Consider the following 25,646-nt stretch of genomic DNA (forward strand, 5'->3'; position numbering starts at 1 on the left):
GCTTTCTTAGTTGCTTTCCTACGGCTGCTTTCATACCTAATCAATCGATTTGGCCAAGAAAACAAATTATCTCTATCATATCTTTCTTACCGCTTCAGACTACATAGTCATCGGCTCTTGCGGATTGTTGATTGTTGATGAGAAAGTTCCTTAATATCAATTCTTATTAACTACCCGTTCGGCTCAAGCTGCCAACCACGTCTCTCCTGTGGCTGAGCCGTGACACAATTAGGAATTCATCTCATCTACCTACGGATTTTGACCTATAATCGTGTAATACACCCTGCGTGAGACAAAGAGGCTGCACGGGTTTTGTCGAAGTAACAATGTTTGAATGTTGCATCTCTGATCTGTGATCTTCATGATAATCGGTACGCAGGTACGGCGGTGCTAAGTTGTCAAAAAGAGCTTGATGATCTGAGCCCTGGGATGTCTGAAGATCGACGATTATGGGTCCTGATGCACATGTGCCCGGGACTCGGCAACGAGCTTGACAAAACACCAGTGCCGGGCCCCGGTAGCCTATCTTCCACGCCAACGGCGCGCCAGACGAGACCTCTCCGTTGATATTGGGTGTCCTTGTACGCGCGAAATGATCATTCAGGGCCTTGTGATTGAACCGCGAAAATATTAAGAGGCTATGCTAACAAAGGAAAAGTTAAGGGGGGCCGCGGGTAGTTCACCAATCAATTAATATGAGAATGATTCCGGTGTTAAGTGGATACACAGACCAATATGGCAGTATGGTTCGATTCCTCACCGCTGACCGAGACGCGCTTTACTCGATGAATCTCTTTCTACATTGGAATAGGCTACTACATCGCATACCATGTTACGTCAAGGACGCAAAAGACGTCAGGGACTTCAGGGCTAAGGGAGAAGGGCTCCGGGGGAAGACAGGGGCAGAGAAGCGCAGCGGACCAGGGGTCCTGGTCAGTTCACACGTTCCGCGACGAGCCTATCTGGGTTGACTGGACCTGCAATCCACCTCAGATGCGCTCCAAAAATGGACACGAGAAACTGCTGTTTCAGCCAACCACGTCGAGCGCATCCGCATGAACTGAGCTCTCTAGATCGGGGATTGTAGAATCCCCCTGCCAAATTCCCCATCCATCATGAGAAACCCACGATAATGGGTGTGCCTTTTTGTAGGAATGCGATAGAATCCGATAAGAGAACGATGCACCATGCAAGAAAGACTGCTGGTTTTAATAGGCTTCATTATATGTTTGTATACTAGGGAGTATACCCAGCACCTACCTACCTCATGCACTCCGTGAGTGGAGAGCACTAGGAGCATACATGCCGATGCTAGTTGACAAGCCGGAATATTTTTTTCCTCACATATTAGGTAGGTTGGGTTTGTATATAGAATTAATATAGCATTGCATTATGTCTTCATGGGCGCGACCTACTTACCTTTTCAGTTTGCCGAGGCCTTACTAAATTCGCTGCAAAAAAATGTCAAGAGCAGCTTGGCAGAATGAGTAGCTGCTACTCCGCTCCCGAAAATTGTGGATGCTCCGTCCGGAGCGGGACCTAAGAGTGATCGGGTATGTTCTCCGTAGATGGTATGGATCGATCGCTTGGAATAGTTTTATTAATATGTTTACCGAGAATCTAAAAGGAATCTACTCTAGCAATATGTAGTAAATGCCCGTAACTTATGGGCCAAGCTGAAAGAACGCGCTTAGCCTTTTTTCTTGCTTATTATTTTTCCCTTTATGCCGTTTTGACTTGATATTGAAGAATTACTAGTCGCTAGCCGAGGAAAAAAGAAGATCGATCTCAGGTCGCATGGTACGTGCGTTCGGGCTCCTATCCATTTAGGACAGGTGTAACTCGACGTTGCGCACATAGAAAAAATTGTTGCCTTGCGGAGCTAAAGTCGGAACTTTCGACCTTTTTAAGAAAGCAAAACTTCGGTATGACGTTGTTCTAATGCTACTCGGTCATGGACAATGCTTGCTTGGGATATCAGGCAGTTTACTCCTTGCTTTATTTACCTAGGCACGGTTCGGGGTATAGTAAAAGCGGCTGTCCTTTTGCTGAATTATGCCGTAACGACGGGCTACGCGACAAAATCGGAGCTAATTCTTTCTCTGTGACTTCTAGACGATGCGACTCCCCCGGGCTCGGGACCTTACTTACTTAGTCTCGGTACTCTTGCGACGGGGGCATCGGGATACAGGTTCCTTAGCCACTATGCGAAACGCAACCTACCCACAAGCCGCAACTGAGGCTCAGGTGTCTGTGGTGTCCGTCCTCTCACCTGAAACACTGGCTGTCCGCGAAGTCTGTTTCCAAGAAACCTCCCTTGGCGAATTTGTTGACCCTTTTCGTTGATGGGCTAGGACCATTTCATTTAGCTAGTTACAAAAAGGAGTCTCTGTTTTGCCTCGGTAGTATGTACCTAGATATGAGCGGCGCGGTTAGCTAAAGGAGTCAGGGGATTCCCAACGAATTTCATGATTCGATGTGAACCAACATTGACATGAGGCGTGCTATTCCTTAGATATTCGTCCAAGCACAGCTACTTGGATGCCTTCTCTAAATCAACCTTAACTGTAAAGATGGTGCGACGTATATCTAGTACCAGGGTACAGTTCAATTTTCCGTCTCAGTTATCAGTAGCCTACCGGACCATGTGCGGTTCTTTGTAATCGACAAGAGTGTGCCGAATGACTGGTTCCTCTGAGGAGGATCTGAAGCATGCATGCGGCATAGGCACACGACACAACCTACCTAGGGAGAGACACTTACGGTATGGATCATTGTTTCTACGCGTATGGATTGACTCCTACAGACTAGGCCTCAACATAGTCCGGCATCGATGCATGCTACCACACCAAAGACCATGCTGATAAAAGTTAGCCATACCGTCAGGGTTGCCTTGTGATTAACCGTGAACATGAACGACGGTGGAAGTTGTGTGTTGCCGACTACGTTTAGTGAGACCGGCTTCTTCCACGAGATCTCAGGTCAGTATTCAAGGTGACTGGATATTTTCGCATAACAATATCTCCTCGACCATGGCCACTATGTGATCCAGGTGGAGTCGGGGCGACTTCACAGCCCCGCCACGCTGACATGTCCAACAGACAGCCAGTTATTGGCCTCGAGCTTATCCAGTTAATATTGTATGTACGTCCAGCACAGAATGGACGAGAAAGCCCCCGATAGTATGACAGAAACATCTTGCAATATAAAAATGTTGCCGTTCGAGGGACTACACGTGTAGGGCCGTTCGCCGTCGCTCGCCGCCCTATTCCTAGTCCCGTTGCGGTTGTGGATGGGATGATGGGACGATAGAAGCCCAAGCCTAGGCCAGGTAATGCACGCAGGGAAATGCCTTGGATGCTGGATGGCGCGAAGGAAAAAAGGGTTGATGCAACTGCTGACTTTGTCCAGTGGTCCATTAAGCTGGAGGATCCAGTCCGATGGGGCCGAGCAGTTGGCTTCGCCTCTCCGTTGTCTCTAAGCCCAGAAAGGAATAGACTGTAGATGCTTCATTGACAGGGATCTGGCTGAGATCATGGAACGGTGAAAGGCAAGAGGACGATACCACCTGGGCAACCTGGGCAACTCTGGACCCTTCACACCCAGTTGTTGCTCCTCCACCCACTCCTCTCTGAACGATTATTCGCATCACACACGCCCGTGCCAGTGCCGGGCCTGAACAAGTATCACGTCCAAACCGGTACGGTACGAATGTACGCATCGATACTGTAAATATCGAGCCAGAGTACCTACCTTGGTATATAGGTACTTAGCGTCACCAAGCGTAGCAAGCGTCAACACCTTAACCTAGCTGCCTAGGTGCTTGGTGCTGCTTGGTTGCTGCTGGCAGGCGACTAAGGCTCAGCACCACCACCCTTTTCGATCCAGCGTGCCAGAATACTGCGCATCCAGCACCTGGGCATCCATCGAGCACAGTCAGTTTACACAACAGACCCAACCACCGAACATCCCAAGACGCCGGACTATTACTTGGTGCTAATAGTTGAAGTTGCATCGTTCGATAATCGATTTCCGTACTCGGATTGGCTGTTTTTGTTGTTGTAGTTTAATGCATTTCATTGTCCTAGTAGGCTATACATTATGAACCTAACATACCTACATAGTACCTACCCTTTAAGAGTCCAGGGTACGTGGGCTGGTGGGATATTCCAGCGTTGTACTGTACCTATCCATACCACCTATACCGGGATACTTTGACTTTTCCCTTTCCTTCCACCTTTCCTTCTTTTGCTTCCCCCACAACCCGCAGCCATTGGAAAAGGCACTAGGCTCTCTTAGCGTTAGAAGCGACGGTGCTTTATACTGTATAGGTACTTTGGCGGAAGAGGGTTCCATTTGGCATTAGCGACCGACCACAGCCAACCTCTCATCGAACCCCCACCATAACAAGAAGCCCATTAGTAACATTACGTTAGGAAGTTGGGAAGCTGCCGGCGACGGGATGTAGGTATGGGATGTATGGGATGTACCTCATGTACACTTTCTACTGTATTCCTTCCCCTTGCGGAAAGTGGAACAGTCGTTTAGAGTTAAGCTAGCACGGTGTACAAAGCCCGACCAAAAAAAGCCCACGCCTACCACGCCTACCAAGCCTACCACGCCCAACTTCACCATCCATCTTCGGGTAGTTATTTAACAACCCTCCGGCCCCCCATTGATTTTCTCCATCTCTATTAGTCTCTCTCAGCATACAACAATTTCAACCCTGAGCTTTGCTCTAGCCTCAACCACACACTCGCTTTAACCTCACCTCCCTTTAGGAAGTCCTCGTTGGCTCCTGTCATTCGCTTTTTCCTTTTTTTGTGTGTTTGGAGATTTTGGACTCGAAGAGGATCCCTACCATCAAAATCGTGAACCCGACTTGTCCAGCAGTGTCACCAAAAACTCAATAAGCCAATAAGCCAAGAAACCCACGCTGCTATAATCAACCATTGGACTATCGCACGGTTGTCTTAAGAGAGTCTGTCCACGTCCCGTTGATTAGTACTCCGAGTCTCGAGAAGTTATTCAATCGCTTAAAACACCTGGAAGGAAACGACCAGCAAAGAACCTCAAATATCAGGCCCCATCGTCATCGATATCATCGACGTCTAAACTTGTCTCGTTCAACGGTACCTTTGTAAAACCCCGCCGCCGAACTCGACGTCTTGGAAATCCTCGAGACGTATCGCAACACACTTCACCTGTCTATATGTTGTGATATAGACGCAGCTGCTACCATTACTCTTTAATCAACACCGTCTCTAACAAAGGAGGCACCCCGCTATCCACATCCAAGCTGTTGTCTAGGAACGCCCGGTAACTAGATCCACTCGCAAACCCATTCGCTCGCTTCATCTGGCACGAATATATATCGTGCCCTGCTTCACGTAAGTAGCCTTTCCAACTGGCTTATCCCACTGCCAGTAGTCTCTCGTCTATGTCAGATACGGGTGTGCCGGTGTCAATGCTATTGCTAGTATACTGACCTATCCACATCAGTTCTTTAGTTCAACTTTATAATTTTACAGCTTTTCCAATGGCTGGCCCAGGTGGTGGTCCTCCGCGACGCAGGTTTGTTTCCTCTAGCAAACTAGATAATTTCAGGCTCGGTTTGCTGATTGTTGCGTTTAGTCACACCAAGTCCCGCAAGGGCTGTGATAACTGGTATGCTTGGCCCAGCAGCATTCATATCAGAATAGGAACTGATCGGTCTGTAGCAAACGTCGACACATTCGCTGTGACGAGAACTTCCCCCAATGGTCTGTAATGCCCGCTAGTAATAATGTATGTATGTAGTTTGCTGACACACCAGCAGCCGTAATTGTACCAAACACAAGGTCCGGTGCCCGTACAATGATGTTCCGGTCCCTGATGAGAGGGCCGCAACTCCCGATAAGCCCGATCTGATGTGGACCCCTGAGATCGAGGCTGCCGTCGAGCAGTGGCAACGAACTGGTGTTTTCCCGTTCCCGAGCCTCAACATCTATCCCGCGCCTGTGCCTCAGTACTTTTCGGTTGAGGACCTCCGGTTAATTTTCCACGTTGCTGCCATTTGCAATGAGATGAGTGCCATGGACGCCAATGGGTTCACTCTCTGGACCCGCCAGATTCCGACGTATGTCTCAGAAGTCCTTTGGTTAACTGTTCATATTGTGTGCTAATTCGGATGCAGAATTCTCAAAATTGGTGCTACTCATGGCTACGTCATGCATGCTCTGCTCGCCTTCTCGGCTGAGCACATCGCCTTCTTGACCAACTGCCCGCACGTGGGCAGCATGGCTTACGAGCATCGCGGTATCGCGCTCAAGGGATTGCAGGAGGCCATAGGATCGTTCTCGCGTGAAAACTCTGATGCTGTTCTGGCTGCCTCGCTTGTGCTCTCGTGGCAGGCGACAGATTGGTAAGCAATAAATGCATGCACCCGTGAGACCATAGCTTACCAAATGAAATAATAGGCGAAGCTGGACCCAATTGATGCAAGGAACCTCATCCGTAAGTGCATCTTGATGCCTATTAAAATGAGCTATACTAACGCGAATTCGTAAAAGGTGATTGATGCTATGGAACCCTGGAAGCACGAATCCCAGTTTGGGGAGTTCATTGCCGAAAGCAGCACGTTCCCTACTGCTCCTCCATCCCCCACGCCGGATCACAAGCCTCATCAACCGCGCAAGGAGGATCTCGATGCGTTCCAGCGCACCATCAACCAGATCACCAAGGTTGAAGCTCATCTCAAGCAGAACAAGGAAGACCCCCAACTAGCTACGCAGCTAGTATGCTTCCTCAAGGGTGCTCGCAAGGTCAGCCCAATCCAGTCGATTGAAGATCAGTTTGATCGACTCCGACCACTCCGCACCTGGCTTTTCTGGCTTCCCGTGATGTGCTTCAAGCAAAACGGCACATCTCCAAGTGCTTTGGTTGTCGTCGCGCATTATTACACAGCTGCGATCATGATGGAACGCCTCTTCCCTGAGATTGGGGCTGCCTACTTCGGTAGCCTTGCAATTGGCCCGGTAGAGGAGATTGCTCGGCGCCTGCTCTCTATCAACGTTTCTGGAAGCCTCGACGGAGACTCGCAAACACCTCTCTCACTCATGGAGTTCCCCATTGACACCGTCAATGAGTTTCGATCCAGGATGGGTTGGGTACAACCGGTTCGCACGCCATCCTTCCCTCAGTTCGACCCACCCAACTTCTATATGAGCGATGGTCTGCCTCAAGGTACTCCACCTCCCACGACCACATACATGCCGTACGAGGACAACCCAGCGTTCAGCTGGAGCACCGAGGATCTCTCTGTTATACCCGAGCAGGAGTCTGGGGTTAGCCCCTTGGCCATCTCCTCACCGTACTCGAGCCAGCAGTATCTCAACATCCCGTCGCCATCGTACGGAGGCTACAGCCCAGTGTCTTCCACCTTTGGAGAAGGCTCTATTACGTATAGCGATCACGAGGAATTTGGCTCATGGGACCCTGGCATGACGGCTTATCCGCCTCTTGGCTCTGGGCCGAACAACTTTGGTGTCGGGTTCGTCTCTCCAATCCAGACCGTGTGGATCTAAGCTGTTAGGCATCCCACAACGGCTCTCCGTTCTGACGTGGAAGAGGATGAAAGTAATTGACCTTGCCGCTCAGGAACACCAATGCCCAGCATCCAGCATCTTCGTCGTCCAATTTCCTCCCGCTTGAACTTCCCATGCAACGGCCGGATTCCAACGCTTTGCCATCTCCGGCCTTTCGTCATGCGCCTTCTCCATTTCTCAACCCCGAGCAATGGCATGGTCACCCCATGGAATCAACTACTCCCCTTTCTCTATCGGCACCGTCACCTACCTTTATGTCGTCTCAGATGTTCCCGCACCACCATCGGCAACATTCTTCCATATCATCGGCTCCTTTCCCAGTCAACAGAGAGCAAGAATGACGACTCACCCGCACCACTTGAAGCCCGATTTGTCCCGAAACAAATTTAATACCTCCTTTTTTCGACCTTCCACAGACGCAATTGTACACCACACTCCTTTGACAGGATTCAAAGAAACCTACACGTCCAGTACCGACACAATGGTACCCACATTCCTTTTTGTTGCACGAAACGCATAATACGTATTGCATAATGAACAAACTTACGACGCTCCTTACGACATTCATCGAAGATACCCAAATAGACACTCCTTTCTCGAGATATCGCATTATATAGACCGACCATCTCACGCTCCTTACGATTTACGACGATATCTACATTTGGTATAGAATCTCAGCCGCTCCTTCCGGAATTGCATTGCTTTAAAAATTAGGATACCCCTATTACCCTCCACCAAATTGCATAGCGACTGTTTACAACTCTTGATCCGGGAACAAAAATTTGACGACCTTGCGGGCGGTCCGTCACATGCATTGGGACGGCGTTACTTGATTTATTTGACTTATTTGTATCTGGTTTTGTTTTTTGGAATAGAAAAGATCCTGATGGAGGACTGTTGTGTACGCTAAGGATCTGGGAGCGGTATGGTAGCAACAGAGTCGCCTTTGGGCCGTTGCTTAGGAAATGCTAGGAGTTTTTGGAGTCGCTTTTATTGGATTTGGATCGAAGCGCAAAAAGCAGTTTCAGAGAAGGAGACATGGAATGAAGGCTTTCAGCAGGAGCATATAGTTATCGCTTGTTGCTCCAATGCTCGGAGGGCATGAGGGTTAATACTTGCAGCAGTTGACTGACCGTCTTGGTTCAGATGCTTGCGGACGGCGACGTAGCTGGTCTCGCCAACTCGCGGATAACTAATCTTAATTATAATACAATGAATTGCTGTTCTCCTAAGAATATTTTACCTCGCTGTCGCTGTCGTTGTCTATGGTATATTTGCTAGTAGCTCTTCCTCAGGTCACTTTCACTAACAATACTGGCAGAAAATGCTGACTTAGCAGATCTCACCTTAGGTAGTAGTAGCAGGTACATGCAAAAGAAGCAAAATGCATCCCGCTAGCCGAGCTGTGTCCTCGGCTAGGCGTGTTCTCGAGGGGTTAGACCTTTCCCCTTGACTCGCTACACATCAGCTAACAAGACCCTAGAAATGTAACCTCGTCATTTGGACCGGGACGACCCGCCTTATGGCCAGCCTCGGGCCTCTCCTTGCTTACTCTTGCGAGGAACATGCTCGTAGCATTTCCGAACAGTCGATTATCTTACCTATGTACATACGTGCTAGCCGTAAACACACTATCCTCCGCCGGAGAAAGAAGAGACTGGAAGAAACTACCTACCTATGTAGCGGGCCGAGAGAGAGGGGGTTTTGGTTTACCTTACCTTAACCAGCAAGCCCTTCCCTCAGCTCGCGAAAATATCCCTAAAAGGGGGCGCGCGCCAAAAATTCCTATACGCTACTTACCTTAGGTACCTACGCGACCGCCGCTTTTTCCGGGTCACGAGGCCAATAAGCGAATCGTACGCTACGGGACCTTAGCCACGAGATTTTTACTTTCTTATTATTATTTAATTATTACTTGCACCGTCTTATTCGATTGCCGACTATTAGCCATTACTACCTAGCTTAACGGGTCGCCCAGGCGTACTAGATCTCGGACGGTGCCTGACTAAGGCTGGCACGCCGGTGTCACGGTAGGGCTGTTTGGATAAAAATCCCGAAGCGACCAATGGGACGTCCGGAGCCGGGGGTCAGCCGCGGTATACGAGATTTTGCTACGAGGCTATCTATTCTTAGATCCTGCCGTCCTACCGTTTCCTGGGGGCACTGCTACTGCTGCCGCCGGCGCGCATATCTGGCTGTGCTATGGCTGCTATGTACGTGCGATATGCCGCCGCCGCCGTCGTCGTCGTTTCACGTCACGAGGTTTTGGCGGATGGAAGATCGTCTTGGCGTATATTAAGAGCCGGGCTATGATAGCTATCTATGCAGCCCTATATCAGATGGGACGTTACACTTGCACTTGGGCTTTTCTTGAGCAGGTTTGCTGGATACACTGCTGGCAACAACAGATACCGGGTGCTCCTCTTTTAGCGGTGGCGCCGTCTCACGGCGTTGGTCTGTCCCAGGTTAACGCCGCCCCCCGAGGCTCATGACATCGTATGTTGTGCTGCCGTTGTGAGACAACCGAGGTCACGAGGGCGGCGGAAGGGGGCGGTATGTGAGTTAGGTGTTTATCGAGTATACGGCCGTCTCGGGGTCTGGTGCTCCGGAGAACATCTATGGTTTGTTGCCGATTACGGGACGCCACGAGCCGGATATGTCACGTTGCGAGATCGCCCTCCGTTGAGATCACTGACGTAGGTGGGTTTTTTTCAAATCCCTAGCGCTGCCGCCCTCACTTTAGGTATTCATCTGTTGGGATGGCAATATAAACTACTCGCAGATACTGTGGATAAAGTACAGGTACTTACCTAGGTGCTATGGAAGCAAATACATGATCTGGGGGTCCAAAGAACACTGCAGGAGGTATATCTTCATGTCGAATATTGGTTACGCATCTTATTGGGCAGTAGCATATGCCTTACCTCCATGCTATGCCATGCCCCATGGCATATCTAGGCCCCCCGGGGTTAGGAGAATAGAGCTTGATGTGGGCTAGAACAGAGGATGTACAGTACCTGCGAGGACAGTCAAGGCTTCCTTATCCTCCGGCAATTTTCCTCCGAGCCGCATGGGCTTGCGGTTCCAGAATGCTGCAAGAGTACCCAAAGTCGTCAGAAGTATACCCACCACGGCCTGTGTTTCCGGACACTGTGAACGATCATCGATCACTGAGGTTCACACTAGCCCGCCTGAATAGGCTACATAGTCTACCCATGCAGTGGTACTATGTAGTGTCTTCCAGAAGGCCTTCTCTTACACCTGTTGTATCATAACAAATCAGAGTAGGTCCATAACGATCTACAAGATCACTGTCGTTCGATGGCTAGCATCTAGGTTCTAAGAAGAGCCTAGCCCAGGGGTTACTTTGGCTATGATATCCTAATACTCACTTTTCTCCCCTGACCCCTGATCTGAGATAAATTCGATCTTGAGTTTTCCCTGAGATCCAACTGCTCTACGCTAGTATGTCCCTAGCGTAGCCCATCTACTACATTTGATAACACCCTTACTAGATTCGTAGATATATCCGGCCTATGAGTCTTTATAAGCTATCGGGATACCATAATAGGTAGGAGAGGAAGGCATACAGGACCTAAGGATCGTCTATAGCAGTAAATGGATCTGATAATACAGAACGACGTTCTCTCCATGTCATGCGAGCGTGTACTGAACTATGTACTCCCCTGTTGGATTTCTACAACTGCATACATACGCGTGTTTCTAGAAATCGCATGGTCATCCCTGGTCACCTCAAAGGCATCGTCGATGTGACAGTGCACCTAACTTGCAGATGGGAAATGCATATTTGGATGAGTTGGGCCGAATTCCCATGGTCTAAAGAATTCATTATGGATTTAATCACTGTAACGGCTTTGATGCCTAGGTACCCAGATAGGGGACATGCGAGAGCTGAGATCTGAGATCGAATATATTCGCCTCGAACTTTTTAGTGTATTTGTCTCTTTCTTCTGCAGCTTATCCTGCACGATAGGCACCAAAACTCCGATCATATGTGCTACCACTCACTTACTTGACGCTTGTTACTCGCTCATCCAACCCCAGCCCCCGGACGATCTTTGGTGGTGACCAGAATCTCGTATTCGCTAGCCCCATCACGCCAAAGTCCCCTGTCAGTCCAAAGGCAGGCTCCGCTCCGAGGGGTCCCCCTTAAACCCCAAAAGTGAATGCTTCTGCGTCCATTGGTAGGGGGGATAGCCTTACTGTCACCACGGCTTCCGGGAGAAAACGAAAGTATAACCCGGGGAACCAGGGGTGCGGCTGGGCGAAGGATGGGGGCTGCCATTGGCGGTCCCTATTCAGATCCCCGGAATAGGAGCTAAGATTCCATGCTACTATGTAATTAATGTAGAAGGCTATTGTTTAGTAGCTAGCTAATGAATAACTTAAGGGCTTTAAGTTAATAGGAAGATACCTACCCGAAGGGATATCCCGTTCTTGGCACCTTCACTTCACCTACTTCTCAGGGTCTAGGAGAGAATGTCATCGATGATACCCTCAATACAACTTATCTGTGTCCTGTAGGGTTCGGAATAGGTTCCCCTAGTGTCATGGAATCATCCGTTTGTTCTCGAAGGTTTCGAGGCACCCGACCGAGACTTGATACGTCAATAGCGTCGAAAGCTGTACCCCCATCTTAACCCCCTGCCGGACCACATCATGGGAATTGGTATTGTAGCAGTGGTATAGTATTTCCCGTGGAAGGATAACTAATTAGGTAGGTAGGTAGTTACTGTGACTAGTTGCGATAGATGTAGGACACTCTTACATACTTACAACCTGGATTATCTCTATAGCCCCCTGTATATATGCCATATAGTAAACAGGTATGTACTAAGCAACATTCGCGAATCGTTCTAGAACACTTCTCCGCATCTGATAACATGGCATGTTCTTACATACAAATGTTCCTTGCCCTTATACCAGACCCCGAAACCAACACAGAAGCATAACGAACAATGCCGTTTTCACTATACCAAATGCGCCCTCCGCCGCGTATCGTTGCACCATATCTGCAGACAAAAGAACCCAGACGCCCTTAAGTAGACCGAGATCCTAGAGCTTCACATATAGTTCGGTGAGTTGATAGCTAACATCACGATCCCCTTACCCATGACTTTGCTAACCCATGCTCAATGAAAGGCAGCTCGAAAGACGGACAACGATAGAAAAGGAAGCTCTGAACTAGCAATGCCCACCGACCTAACGAATCGACAGCTCCCTCTTCTAGAAAACCTCGATATCCGGTAAGACGCATAATTCACTAACGATATAGCGTGATACGCCTATCCTCGAAGCAGCCCGGATGCATACACCCAACGCCGAGCTTCTATAAACGACCTCCTATATCCATATTAGCTTTCATTCTGTGCCGAAATCCCGTAAACCAGCACCTTGGGTGATAGTATCTCGCCGTTGAATGAGAGAGAGGAACTTTTCGAAACCTTGGTACCCCAGCGTAGATCAACAACCGCGCGAATAGGGAGCCGATATTATTTCAGGGGTACGCGTGCACCTAGACTCACGACTGCCTCTTACCCCCCACGAAAGATTAGAACGCGATAACTTCGTCGCTGTTCAAGCTCTACGCTGCTAATTCCACCAATCCATGTTGGCATGATCGCTGTATGGAGGTAAGCATACCTTTTTAAACGGGGAGCATGGCCCTAGAACTCGATACAATCTCGTTGGGGGTCGAGGGTGGTATTGACCTTGATAATTCTATCCGGACTCCTAGGCGGACGATCTTACAGTAGCATCTTATGCGCTACCGGTCCCTTGGAGCCGCACATCGCAAAGTGTGATTAGACTGACGCCGAGACACCAGGTCCCTAAGTGCTAGATGGTCTTAGGCCATGAAAACAAAACTACAGGGCAAGGAGTTTAACTGACCAGAGTTGAGATAATATGTTCAACATGAATTACAGTATACTGTTATATTAGGGGTATAGTTCTGCAATAAAAGGAGGAAATCCCTAGATGCCGAATCCTCACCCACAAACTTTAATATAGGCCGTCATCTTCGTTGCTGGCTTCGAGCCTTGGAATAAGGGGTAATTAGAGGACCTCCAGCATCTTGATGCCAATATTAAAACCACCATTGCAAAACCCCAGACATGAAAAGCCATCACGAAACGTAAAAATCAGCGCAAAACCGCCCAAGCCAAAGAAATCGTACATCATTACGTCCTACTCGTACTTATATACTCACGAACACAAGTTCGGCTCGGTACATACCTGCCTATATATACTCACCACCCATAATATGTACCACACTCCCATACTCCCCAACACCCGTCCCGCATCTATCTATCACACAGACCCCTTCCTCCTCCTGACCCTAATAGTCGCCTTCATCGGGGGTATCCTATTCATACCGAACCAGAAGTTCTCCGGCCGCTTCTCGCGGATCTCGAAGTCGTAGTTGAGGATGAGGTACGCGAGCATTAGCTTCAACTCGCTCGCCGCGAAGAACCTGCCGGGACACGCGTGTCGTCCGTGGCCGAAGGCGCAGTACTCGGGACTCGTGGTGGCGAAGGCGAGTCTCGCTCTCTGAACGTACGTCGTTTCCTTCTCTCCCTTCTCTACCACTTGATCGACGGCGCGCTTATCCGCAAATCGGAAGGGCTTGAATTCGTGGGGTTCGGGGTACACGGCCGGGTCGTGGAAGACGGGGTACGAGGGCGCGCACACGACCGTGCCGTGGGGGAGGTGAACGCCGTCGGGGGTGTCGATGCCGCTCTTTCGAACGACGGCGCGGACGGTAGCTAACGACACAAACGAGTTGAGGCGTTGAGACTCTCGCAACACGCTGTCTAACTTCGACATAGCCGCCAGGGCGCGCTTATTCCACTCGCCACCGTGTTCCGCAAGTACGGTCTTGATCTCAGTCCGGAGCTCGTCGAAATAGGCCGCTTTAGAGGAAGCGAGATCCAGGAGGGCGTGCGTCATGGCGAAACTCGATGTGTGGGTAGACGCGAAGTTGAGTAGCAGGATACGACCCGATAAGGTGTCAACCTTCGCCAAGTACGGGTCGCCGGAGGCCTTGGCCTGGTTGACAGACCACTGCAAGAAATCGTTGGACTCCTTGTCGGCGGCCTTGGTCTCCGGATCGGTTCGCCGCGCGTCGTAATCGCGTAACCGCCGTTCAACTTCCGGTCTGATGATGGAGTAGAATTTGTTCGTGTGGATGCGGTTGGGCAACGTCACAAATAGCGCCGCGAGCGGGCGTACCGGCTTCCATATGAATCGCAGCGCCGTAGAGCTCATCGGTATATCCTGCGCGTATGCCAGCCCGGCATCCAAAAGATCTTGGTTACGGCATAGCGGTAAGCCAACAAAGACGCGGTTCGTAACCTGTCCGATGATGCGGCGCATGACATCGTAGACGCAGAGCTCGCTCCAGTTCTCGGTATCGGTGCCCCAGAAGCGGTCAACGCTGAACTGGGTCTCGTCCAGCAGCGTCGGAACCAAGTTACCAGTCTCGCGGGTCAAAACGGTGGAGATCAACTTCTGGTGGATGGGGTTGTGGATAAGGCGCGGGTCCATGACGGTATGGTCGAGCTGTAGCGAGTCAAGGACTTGCGCATGCAGATCAAGCGCGGAGTCGGGCTGGTCGACAAGCCATTGTAGTTGGTTGGCTGGCAGTTGTACGAAGTTCTTCGCGCCGGCGATAGGAAAGACGACCGTTTGGTCTCGATATAGGTCGTAGGCTACTTCGGCAGCGGTCTTCATGTCCTTGGTGTTGCGCCACTTGGCCCGCAAGAGTGGGAACCACTCGCCGGGTCTCGCGCCGACAATGGGGACGTCGGGGAGTCCGGAGGGCCGGAAAAGCTGGTATAGAACATAACCGATAAGGAGTATGGCCGGTGCCAGCACGGCCGGACGGGTCAGTGCATCCGCGGGGATCGAAGCCATGGCACCGGGAGAAGATCAGAGAATCAGAGGACCTAGATAGACAAGTGCCGGAAGTGCAGAAAAGGAGAGAACATCTTACCAGAGGGATTATACACCAGGGAGCTTATAAATGGTCGTTGAATCATTGGGGTAGATGGGCACCTAGATAAACGAATCTCACCTTGTTTCGGTTATTTTACCTGACTGCCTAACCTACCACTCTACCTACACCCAAACACTTCCCTGCATCGGAACCGATAGCTTCCGGCGAAAATTGGGAAGTCGAGATTGGATGAAGTTTTGATTATCACCTGGGAATTCGAAAAGGGAGATGCTCGGTAACGAATAGGAAGGTCAGCTCCATAACGGTTTTGTCTCATTTGCCTTTGGCCGTTCCTCGCTTAGCCGTTTTACCTTCCCGCTAGTAAACTTTAAAGTGGGACTGGGGATGATAGAAGGAAGCGCTGACGACATGATTTGCTGGCGACAGATTAACATCCAATTAGATGAGCCATAGCATCATCTATAGAGATGTACCTACCTCGGCTTCTAAGCGAGGAAGCCGCATAGTCGACAGCTGCTAGATATTTTGCTAGTCTCCTTCCTGTCTTCTCCCCTTTTCTCAAACTATAATACATAGAGGCATTGGGTCGGACGATGACTAGTATGCTGACATCAGCAATTCACATTCACCACCTCGACATCCATGGATACTACAACTGATCGGAGTAAATAACAGGAGCATCACGATCTAGAGTCGAAGGTAAAGCGAATTTACGTCGGCGGGGCTCGACTGTAGCATCAACATGAATAATCACAAAACCCCTTAGCCCGCTCAACAGCCACGAGGAACTCTCTTGTTAGAAAGGCGTTTCATCGTATTTATCATGGAATCTACTTCTTTGCCTTCAGAATGGAATGATCTTTCGTGGGCGAAGCAACCGACGTCGAGTAGGTTCCCTGCCTCATTATAAACGTGTAGATGCTGAATGCCTTTCGCTTTGTCGTATGATTCAATCTTTTGCTCGTGCATTTCCCCCCTTTTACCTGCCTAAGCCCCGAATGCGAATATTGCCCTCCTTTTATATATGATGCCCCATGCGAACCTATTAGAATCGATGTTTAAATGCAATCGATGGTCGCCGAAAAGAATAAACCCCCAACCTGGAAAACCCGGGAGCTTGATTATCTATATGTATCGCATATCCGTAATTTCACGGCGCCCAAAAGTGTCCTTGTATATGCCTAGAAAACTCGTAACAACCTGTGACTCGTAACCGACCAACGCCTTTCCGTCTTGCGGGCCCCCTTGATATCAATACGCATGTCATGACTCGACATGACTCGACAAGCTCCGGAGCGGTTCGCGGGTACCACAACCGGGCACTCCACCCTTCCGCATAAACCGGACCCTTATCAGTCCAGCAACACCCCATCCTCCCATCCTAAAACCTCATCTCGTCTTCTTCTTCCTCCTCAGTTGAACTACCGGGCGGGCAGGAAAAAAGGCTAAGTCATCCCCCAATATCTCAGCTCTCCCCCAACAACGCCCTCACCCTCTCCAACCTCCCCATCGCGCCCTCCAACCTCTCAAGCCGATCCCGCTTCTCCACATCCCTCCTCTCAAGCACGCTAACCCGCTCCTCAAGCTTCGCCCGCGCCCTGCGTTCCGTCGCCACCATCTCATTCGCCTGCTCGAACAGCGTCGCGCTGAGCTCCTCCACCTCCTTACTCGTATCGTTCAGCCTACCCTCCGCGCGCGCCCTAAGCTCCTTCTCGCGCGACAGCTCCTCCAACAAATCCCTGTCCACGCTCATATTCGTGCCTACGCTGACGCTCGCGTGGTGGCCGTTCGCCGTTGGCGGGGGTAGTGGTGGTAGGTGCGGCGACGAGACCGAGCCCCTCGCCGCCTGCGCCGCCAGGTTCGGCGCCGACTTGCGCGGCGTCAGGAGCTGCGATATGCGCGCCGCGGCACCCGTGGGCAGGAACGAGGAGCGCGGGGACGACGCCGCGACGCTCGACGGCGGCGGTGGTGAGCACGCCTGTGTGTTTGTGTTTGATGTGGTTGTGGCGGCCGACGTCATGGACGCGGCCCGCAGCCGCGACAGCTCGTCCTCGTAGTCGGCCCAGCGGTCGACGGCCGCCGTGGCCTTCTGGTTGAGCAGCCGCACCTGGGCCTGCAGGTCCTCGATCTGCTTCTGCGCTTGGAGGAGTGCGGTCGTCTGCGCGTCGGAGTTCGTCGGCGTCGGGGACGGGGACGGGAGCGAGAGCCCGCAGTTCGGGCAGCAGGAGGTTGTGGTGGTTGTCGTCGTGGCTGTCATTGTGGGTAATTGCTTAGAGGTTATGGGTGGAAAGGTCATGGTCATTGTCGCAGACATGGCTTTTGCTTGTGTGCGGTTGCGTTGTCGATACCTAAGGTAGGTATTTTATTTTAGCCGGGTGTGACAGACAGCTGGCTTTGATTGTTGGTCGGCAAATAACCGTTTGTTTGCTCCGAATTGCGGCCAGATGCAATGAATGGATTTCGCCTAATAGTTGAAAATTTCGGTAGTCTGATTAAAGGGCTAATAAAGATGAAACGGAGATCTTTGAGGTTGATCTTGAAGTTTATCACGAATAGAAAATAACAACCTCGGAGATAGTTAATAAGGTGGTTGGCATCTCATTCTCATTCTTTCCAAGTTTGTGTTTTCACTAAATTCGTTTGCGTGCAAGTATTTGGGCATTTGGGTATGTACAATTACGTCCCATCGCCGGGACCCGACTATGAAATACATAAATGCATGCCGGGTACAAGTGAAACAAATAATAAGTTAGCCAATAAGAGGTCGAGTTATTTGCGGTGGCAGGACCGGGGTTATCTGACCGGGCGATGGATTCAGAATGTGAAGGTTCGCTGCGCCTCGTTTATTCGTTTGTATCTTATGCATGTAATTTTGGAGGTGGGTACTTCAACCTTCCTATGTGTAATATCTTTTGCTTTTAGCTCTTTCCTATCTCGTGCTTCCAGTTCGAGGGATTTAAACACTTTAATTTCCTCGTCGTCGGTAGTTTCGACCTTTCTCGATCTTGAACATATCGAACTTCTTCTGCTCTCCATATTAAAGTCATTGAAAGTCGGGCGGTGAACTAAGAGCTAAGCCTTGGAGCCTCTGATGCTGAACATCAGTGGCGCAAGGCATGACGAAGAGTCGCATACACTACAACTGTGGCTTGCGAAATGCGAAGGATTGACTGCCGATGCGAAAGAGTTTCGAACATGGAGAATCCTAGAAGCTGGGGTTTAATAAGTGGCTCCTATTAAGCATCGAAACACCGCTAAACTTATCTGGTCTTGTCAGTCGATACGAATATCACGAGGTCGTCCGAGTGCTCATGAATTTCTTCGCAAAAACGCTGAATCTCACATCACAAATATTCGATATTATAATGCCGTAGATTAAAGACGTCTTTCGTATTCATATGTAGCTTGTACTGCACGTACTATATCAGATGTCTATGAATGCCCTGCGAGAGGTTCTCTCGTAATCTCCACAATAGACAGCTGAGACAGCCCACCACGATAGTTTCAAAAAGGACAGGCCACCAGTTATTCTTGTCTAACGGGACCACATATGGGATCGCATCATATTTCTCTGGGGTGGCCACCGCACAAGATTCCAATAGCTCTTCGATCTCTCAAGTGCTGTAAAGTCATGCGAAGATATTCCACTTTCACACTTCACTTGTGTAGTGTAGGCCTACCTAGAATATGCCCGATGCCGTCTCTACCAGTACAGTGCTTGCTTAGATGTTGAATACAACTTCATCGAGTGAGTTCGGACGGATTAGTTCATCACTTCGGATGTAAGCCCTTTGCTGGCAGATAATGCTGGCCGAGTCTAAGGGCCAGATTGCCCCTCTGGCAGGCCAGAGCCCAACACATCGGGTCCTGGCGGCCGTGGGTTGAAAAGCCTCTTAAGGTCTTTAGATAGAAAATCTGGTCATCTTCGATCATCATGCCCAAGATAGCGATACAGCTCAGAATGGCTTAGCAACCTTCCGAGGCTCGCTAAGACCAGTTTCCGGGTCCTTGTACTCCTTCCAGCTGACGGGGTACATCGTATTCCCTGCCTCGCTCGTAGCCATGATGACGCCAAGTTCGTTGCTCGCGGTTGAGAGGTAATAATTCGCCTGGTCACCTAACGAGATCTAAACCCACAGATTAGCCAAACACATCTCTACAGCAAAAGGGGGGCTAGAAAAGTTAAGTCGAAAGCTCGCATAGCATAGCATAGTACACAAACTCACCACCTGCGCCCGCACGATATCCCCCGGCCGGAAGCTCTCGTATATCTTGACGCGGTCCTTCTCCGTGGCCCGGACGTCCTGGACGCGGATCATGCCCGCCCACTCCGCCTCCAGCACCGTGTCGCCGACGACCAGTATCGCGACGTTGGCGTGCTTCGGCGTGATGCGCGTCACGCGGCACAGAACCGCGTTTCCCACCTCCGGGAGCACCTCGCGCTTCTCCGCCACGCCGGACCGGGACACCGAGATCGTGGCCTTCCCACCGCTACTGTTATTGTTGTTGTTGGTGCCGTCCTCGTTTCGTCCCTGAGCCAAGGCCGTGATCCTAGTCAGTCGCTTCTGGGGCCCTTGTACCTGCTGTTGCTGCTGTTGTTGTTGCTGCTGCTGCGCCTGCGCCTGCGCGCCGACGACGTTCACAGTGCCCAGGACGGAGGCGTACAGGTTCGAGTCGTGGATATGCGTGCCCGCGCCCGCGACGTACTGATCCGCCGATCCCAACAGCTGGCCGGGGATTGCGAGCGCTTGCGCCATATCGTTCGTGGGTCGACTTCGTGTGATCCGTAATTCGAGCAATCGAGGTTGCGAGCTTGCGAAATGGTTTTAAGCGAAAGATTTCGTCTTGCGCGATTGAGATTTGGGACAGATTATTAGGCCAAGAACTTTTTTTTCTGGCTGCCCAGGCGATGATGCAACTGCTCTCGGGACGACGGACGGCTTTTGCTCCGACGATGCAAGAATGGGCTGGAGCTAGGGAAACTCTAAAGCTCCGACTGTCGGTACTTAGGTACCTCAGCAGCTCAGCACATGTGGTGCGATCCGGCTGTCTAGCTAGCCGGGATCCACTTTCTGTAAGAAGTAAACACCTTCGACATGGACCCCTATTTACGGGTACGTACCTCGAGCTTTTAAGAAAAAAAAAAAGTTCGAATTTAATATTATTGACAATTTCGTTTCAATTGAAGGAAGCTTAACCATCACGCTTCCCGTCCTTTAAAAAGGTAAGGTAGCGAAGAGCTCCAACTTCAATTACCTCTAGGGCTGCATCCTATTTTCTCTTGTCTACCCGCTCTCATTCCTCCCCGTGTAACCATGGCGCCCAAAACTTCCGCTTCCACTTCCACGACAGGTGGTCTCACGAAGCTTCTCACCTTCATCGGCGTGCTGATTGGCGTGTTCTACCCGATCCATTACGTGCTCGAGCGCAACCTCGAGAGCTTCTACATCTTCCGGACCGACGAGCTGCGGGACGTCTCCCAGCGCGCCATCCAAGCCGGCGGTAACGACACCGCCAAGATCGTCGAGTACATCGTCACCGAGCTGAAGCAGAACCACCCGTCCCACGTCAATGATAAGTGGAACGTCCCCGAAGAGTGGTTTTTCAACAATGCCGGCGGCGCCATGGGCGGCATGTACATCATCCATGCCAGTATGTTATTCCTCCCTACTTGATACCCTTACGGTTCCTGGAACTTCACCGACTAACCCGTCTCTCCAGGCATCACCGAATACCTGATCATCTTCGGCACGGCAGTCGGCACCGAAGGCCACACGGGACGACACACCGCAGACGACTACTTCTACATCCTGTCCGGCGAGCAGCAGACCTACGTCCCCGGCGACTTCACGCCGGTCGTCTACCCCGCCGGCAGCGTGAACCTCATGCAGCGGGGCATCGTGAGGCAATACAAGATGCCCGAGGGATGCTTCGCGCTCGAGTACGCTCGAGGCTGGATCCCGCCCATGCTGTTCTTCGGCTTCGCCGACGGCCTCACCAGCACGCTCGACTTCCCCACCCTCTGGCGTACCGTTGCCGTCACCGGCAGGGAGATGATCGGTAACCTCCTAATTGGGAAGTTTTAGACAGACGGGGCAATGACTAGAGCTTGCACAGGTGACTTTGCCTAGTGCTTTGCCTAGTGGTGCTAGATTTACTAAGTCTACCATTTGGAAAACTTTAGAGCTCCAGAAGGCGATATGCCATACTATATATATCGCATTCTGTAATGATAATGTAACTCTACAATTTAAGAACGACAAGTATGAAACTCCTACTTCGTATAGCTTGAAGTCTTATTCTTAGAGCCGCTTGCATATGACTGAAAGGTGGCATTTCTATGAATCTAAGCATTACTGCATTAAGCGTCTTCCAATTCCGATACTTCCGGAATGCAAACCCCCTTTCTAAATGTAACACCTTGGAAATTCTAGATGCCTTTCCCCCTTTTACGCGATTCCCACGTAATGTTTTCTCCATGGATCTATTCCTTCTAATTTGGTCCTTCCGGACTCCAGATCTGATATCTCTTCCAGAACTCGCCAATCATAAACAGCCACCCATCCACGTTCCCCGTTCTTTTTCTTTAGGTCAGCTGCTTCTATCTTCCCAAAGAATGATTGTGTAGCATCTTGGCGCCTCGACTCAACGAGACAGATCTTCCGAACCCGTATTTTCCTCATCTTTTGTGACGAGGCATCCCACTTACATGCCGAACTTTTAGGCGCAGGCGACTGGTTCCATACCCGAGGATCTAAAATAAAATCTTGGACACCATGTTCCCCTAGTAAGTTCTCCGTGACCCAAGGATACCCAGCGATGCATGGCGACAGTAGAATAGAGCAGTTCTTAAGTGCACATTTCTTTCCCGCTAGCGAGCAACATTTGGAAGTCGTATGCTGCTCCCACTCAGCTTGGTCCCTCGTAGTATTTGGTGATGAATGAGAAATATCAGGTGACACAGCTAGTGAAGGGGCAGTCTGATCACGGCCATTGCTAATTGGCGGCGACGTAATCTCAGGTGCTGATGAATGGGATAGTAGCCCTTGGGATACTTGAGATTGTGAATTAGCGTCAATCTGACCGAGTGGTTGTCTGGTCCGTTTTGGGCTAGACGGTAAGCTCGTAGATATGACTGCCGACTTTGATTGTATAGGAGCTGGGTTAGAAAGCTTTCGTGACTTTTGAGAAGCTCTTGTCGTATCAGGAGCTGGCCGTTTCTGACATCCCGAGCTGGTGGCATAGTTTTCAACAGCTGATAGCCTCGAGGGCTCTAGTGAGTTTTGGCTTAGGATGGTCGTACCAGGACAAGACGTTATGAGCTGTTCTTGAGGATGTGTTTCGTCAGCAACCCCTATAGTTGGATTACGTCGGGTTTCCTTCTCTGGATGATTGTTGTTAGATGATGTGGGGGATATTCCCTCCGACGAGATACTTTGTTGGGTCGTAGCATCAACGGCTACACCACGTGGGTCTGCCTTCTCAAGCGCTGCTATCCATTCGCGCATCTCTTGGCTATCTTCAGCCTCTGGCATTTTGGTGGCATTCGATGCAATCTCTTGAAGCTCAGTAAAAGAGATCGTATCCCAGTAGGATCTGTCATGGTGGATTTTGGAGACTGCTGGGAATCGCATACTCCAAAAAGGTGTATTTGGTTCTTTATCAAATGAGAAGCAGCGCATGTCGAATACTAGCGGATCTAGGAAGACATCTGTCGGGCGTTTCTCTATTTCATTTCCCCTGAATTCCAAGTCTATTGTTTCGTTCTGACTGAAAGGGATCGGTGATGGAAAACATTGGAATAGCACAGTTGATAGAAGGGCTTCAGAAAGCTCGACCACGTTAGTGACAACAAATCGAGGCTTCTCTATCCTTGCCCGTGCCTTTTCCTTGTTTTCTAGGCACCCGATGAAGAAATGAGTCCAATTAATGTTGGATTTCTTGTACTCCCTTGCCTTAGCTGCATCATAAGAGGCACCGATAACGGCAAAATCACCTACGTCGCCCCATCCCTGAACATATTCCTTTTTGAACTTGATGTTGCAGGTATATGGCTTCGGGTTAGTACTGAAGTCAAAATAGGGACCGTCAGGTTTCAAAACAAGACCTTCGTTGCGAGAAACAATACATTTAGCAAAGGCCTTGCGCAATTTCGATGCAGCAGATGGCTGAGAAAAAGATATGATCTCACGCTGTACTAACTCAGCGCAACCCCTTCGGCAAGTTATGAGTTCACTCAATCGCTTGAAACGTTCAAATTGTCGAACGCCCAGCAATGATTCATCATCGACCATTAGTACATCGTAATATACAATCATTAGGTGCTCATAATCGTGAGGCCTATTCTAAAATTAGTCGATTGTCCTATATATATAAGGGGTTATACCATACTGCGAGTCGAATTTGGTTCCTAAGAAAGAACCAGAGCGTGAAACATGCTTGCGAATTTTGTAGAATGGCAATATTTTATTCTCCTGTTATACTAGTCAGAATAGGCACACTCCTGAAGGTAAGAATATGAAAGCAATACCTTATTACTGTACACTACTAGCTCCCCTTCGAGAATACATCCAACCGTAAGTGGACAATCCGGTGTGCCTAATTTGAGCGAGTCTCGTATAACTCTGTTGATTCTAATTAATCCTATTCCAATACAAGTGATTGAATGGTGACTTACTGGTGAAGACCGCGTCGATCCTGAGTGCTATCTTTCCCACTCTTAGAGAATATTTGAATGGGGGAATGAGGTTTACGGAGATTAATGTGTATCTGGCAATATTCTCCATCGATTTTCTGTTCGCAACTCATATCCCGCGATCTACCCATGTCGAGACAGTGCTTGATACTTCTCCCCTTGAACCATGTTTGCCGTCCAACTTTTGTTCCAATGACCGGCTTCAAGATATTTGCAATGACACTTTGATCATAAGGTGACCGACTAATATGCCGCAAAAGCTCAGTAGCCTTGGTAAAATCATCTCTGACTTTCATCATCTGAGGTAATAGGGGGTGATAGCAACGAAAGATAATCCGCTCATCCATAGTCACTGGTTGGTAATTCTTCAATACCAACCTAGTGAACCATTTTGCGTCTCGCGGACTGAGTCGTCTATAGATGTTCATTAGGGATTTATCTTGATCCCTCGTATTTGGCGTCTTGCGTAAGGCCCTAACTGCAGGTGAGCTGAATCTGCAGGCGGCTGCAATGTGGCTTAGGGTATCATCAATTTCTTCCACTGTAAGCTCATTGTTGTCGTACGTTGGATTAGGCTTCATCAATATTAGTAACCAGGGTAGGAATTTCGAGAAAGGATCATATCGGCTTGTTTAATTCCCTACTATTCAGTGACGCTACTTACCGTACGTGTCAAGATACCTTCAATGCAGTCCGCCAAGTCTACGCCTAGACCGGGGCTTTTGTATCTTCGTAATTCTAGAACCCTAGAGTTTCCAAGAATCAGGGCTTTGGCAAATATGCCTTCAAGCCTTAAGGTCTGAATGAAGTAGACCCGATCCGTTCTTCTCTCTGGCAACAGAGTAGAAAGTATAGCACATGCATCGTTCTCATGCGCATTCAGATGCGAACGGTGCGTACTGAACCATGTTTCAATTATAGTCTTTGAAGGGAGCTTCTTGTGTTCATCTTGACGAGTCTCGTCGTCAAGCTGTTGGAGTAAGTCGCATATATATCTAAATGGAAAGGGCATTGGAATTGGAGCGGAATGCGAACAAGCTAGGAGGGACCAGATCCAAGGTGAGAAGACTCCTGGTGTTTAGAAAGTTGAGAAGATGGAATATGCGCCTTAGTACCTAGTCATAGGCAGCAACCTTGAAAATGAGCATTGTCTTTGACCGGTAGGAATTAATTGAAACCTTCTGGATTCCTTGTGTTGCCTGACGTCCTTATTCCTTCCTTCGGGTTGAAGCGTCCACCTTTGAAGTGCTACTAACAAAGACTAATTGGGCAATTGCGATTGTTAGTGGTGTGCAGGGATAGCGCGTGTGCGACGCGATACAACTTACGGGTGCTCACGTGAGAAGTCTTAGATTCTTAATTAAGTACCTACGTACCTTCGTAC

At 49.7% G+C, this 25,646-nt stretch overlaps 7 protein-coding genes across 7 annotated transcripts; 3 read left to right on the forward strand and 4 right to left on the reverse strand.

The window, feature by feature from the left end:
* Positions 1-5,539: 5,539 nt before the first annotated feature.
* Positions 5,540-7,565, forward strand: F4807DRAFT_455555 (uncharacterized protein; the record flags this gene model as incomplete). Its single annotated transcript, XM_048000749.1, has 7 exons — positions 5,540-5,574; positions 5,635-5,667; positions 5,721-5,762; positions 5,819-6,118; positions 6,176-6,403; positions 6,459-6,495; positions 6,552-7,565. The coding sequence occupies 7 exons, from the start codon at positions 5,540-5,542 to the stop codon at positions 7,563-7,565; spliced, it is 1,689 nt and encodes a 562-aa protein (XP_047859624.1).
* A 1,435-nt stretch (positions 7,566-9,000) lies between these two features.
* Positions 9,001-9,521, forward strand: F4807DRAFT_20931 (uncharacterized protein). The gene is made up of 2 exons (XM_047993910.1): positions 9,001-9,020; positions 9,070-9,521. Exon 2 carries the CDS (start codon positions 9,152-9,154, stop codon positions 9,389-9,391), a length of 240 nt encoding a protein of 79 aa, XP_047859625.1. The 5' UTR covers positions 9,001-9,020; positions 9,070-9,151; the 3' UTR covers positions 9,392-9,521.
* Positions 9,522-13,919: 4,398 nt separating this feature from the next.
* On the reverse strand, positions 13,920-15,524 carry F4807DRAFT_455556 (cytochrome P450; the record flags this gene model as incomplete). The annotated part of the gene is made up of 1 exon (XM_048000750.1): positions 13,920-15,524. One exon carries the CDS (start codon positions 15,522-15,524, stop codon positions 13,920-13,922), a length of 1,605 nt encoding a protein of 534 aa, XP_047859626.1.
* A 1,260-nt stretch (positions 15,525-16,784) lies between these two features.
* F4807DRAFT_20982 (uncharacterized protein) lies at positions 16,785-18,058 on the reverse strand. Its single transcript, XM_047993918.1, has one exon. It carries the CDS (start codon positions 17,879-17,881, stop codon positions 17,033-17,035), a length of 849 nt encoding a protein of 282 aa, XP_047859627.1. The 5' UTR covers positions 17,882-18,058; the 3' UTR covers positions 16,785-17,032.
* Positions 18,059-19,523: 1,465 nt separating this feature from the next.
* Positions 19,524-20,324, reverse strand: F4807DRAFT_455558 (uncharacterized protein; the record flags this gene model as incomplete). The annotated part of the gene is made up of 2 exons (XM_048000751.1): positions 19,524-19,694; positions 19,794-20,324. 2 exons carry the CDS (start codon positions 20,322-20,324, stop codon positions 19,524-19,526), a joined length of 702 nt encoding a protein of 233 aa, XP_047859628.1.
* A 338-nt stretch (positions 20,325-20,662) lies between these two features.
* On the forward strand, positions 20,663-21,875 carry F4807DRAFT_405944 (C-8 sterol isomerase). Its single transcript, XM_047996253.1, has 2 exons — positions 20,663-21,219; positions 21,289-21,875. The coding sequence occupies exons 1-2, from the start codon at positions 20,883-20,885 to the stop codon at positions 21,651-21,653; spliced, it is 702 nt and encodes a 233-aa protein (XP_047859629.1). The 5' UTR covers positions 20,663-20,882; the 3' UTR covers positions 21,654-21,875.
* On the reverse strand, positions 21,616-25,462 carry F4807DRAFT_21097 (uncharacterized protein). The gene is made up of 5 exons (XM_047993933.1): positions 24,927-25,462; positions 24,245-24,837; positions 24,098-24,191; positions 23,959-24,041; positions 21,616-23,907 (listed from the first exon to the last, which is right to left on the reverse strand). The coding sequence occupies exons 1-5, from the start codon at positions 25,272-25,274 to the stop codon at positions 22,017-22,019; spliced, it is 3,009 nt and encodes a 1,002-aa protein (XP_047859630.1). The 5' UTR covers positions 25,275-25,462; the 3' UTR covers positions 21,616-22,016.
* Positions 25,463-25,646: the final 184 nt, after the last annotated feature.

Source organism: Annulohypoxylon truncatum, assembly GCF_022578515.1.
Source record: "Annulohypoxylon truncatum strain CBS 140777 unplaced genomic scaffold F4807scaffold_1, whole genome shotgun sequence".
NCBI classification, from domain to species: Eukaryota; Fungi; Ascomycota; class Sordariomycetes; order Xylariales; family Hypoxylaceae; genus Annulohypoxylon; species Annulohypoxylon truncatum.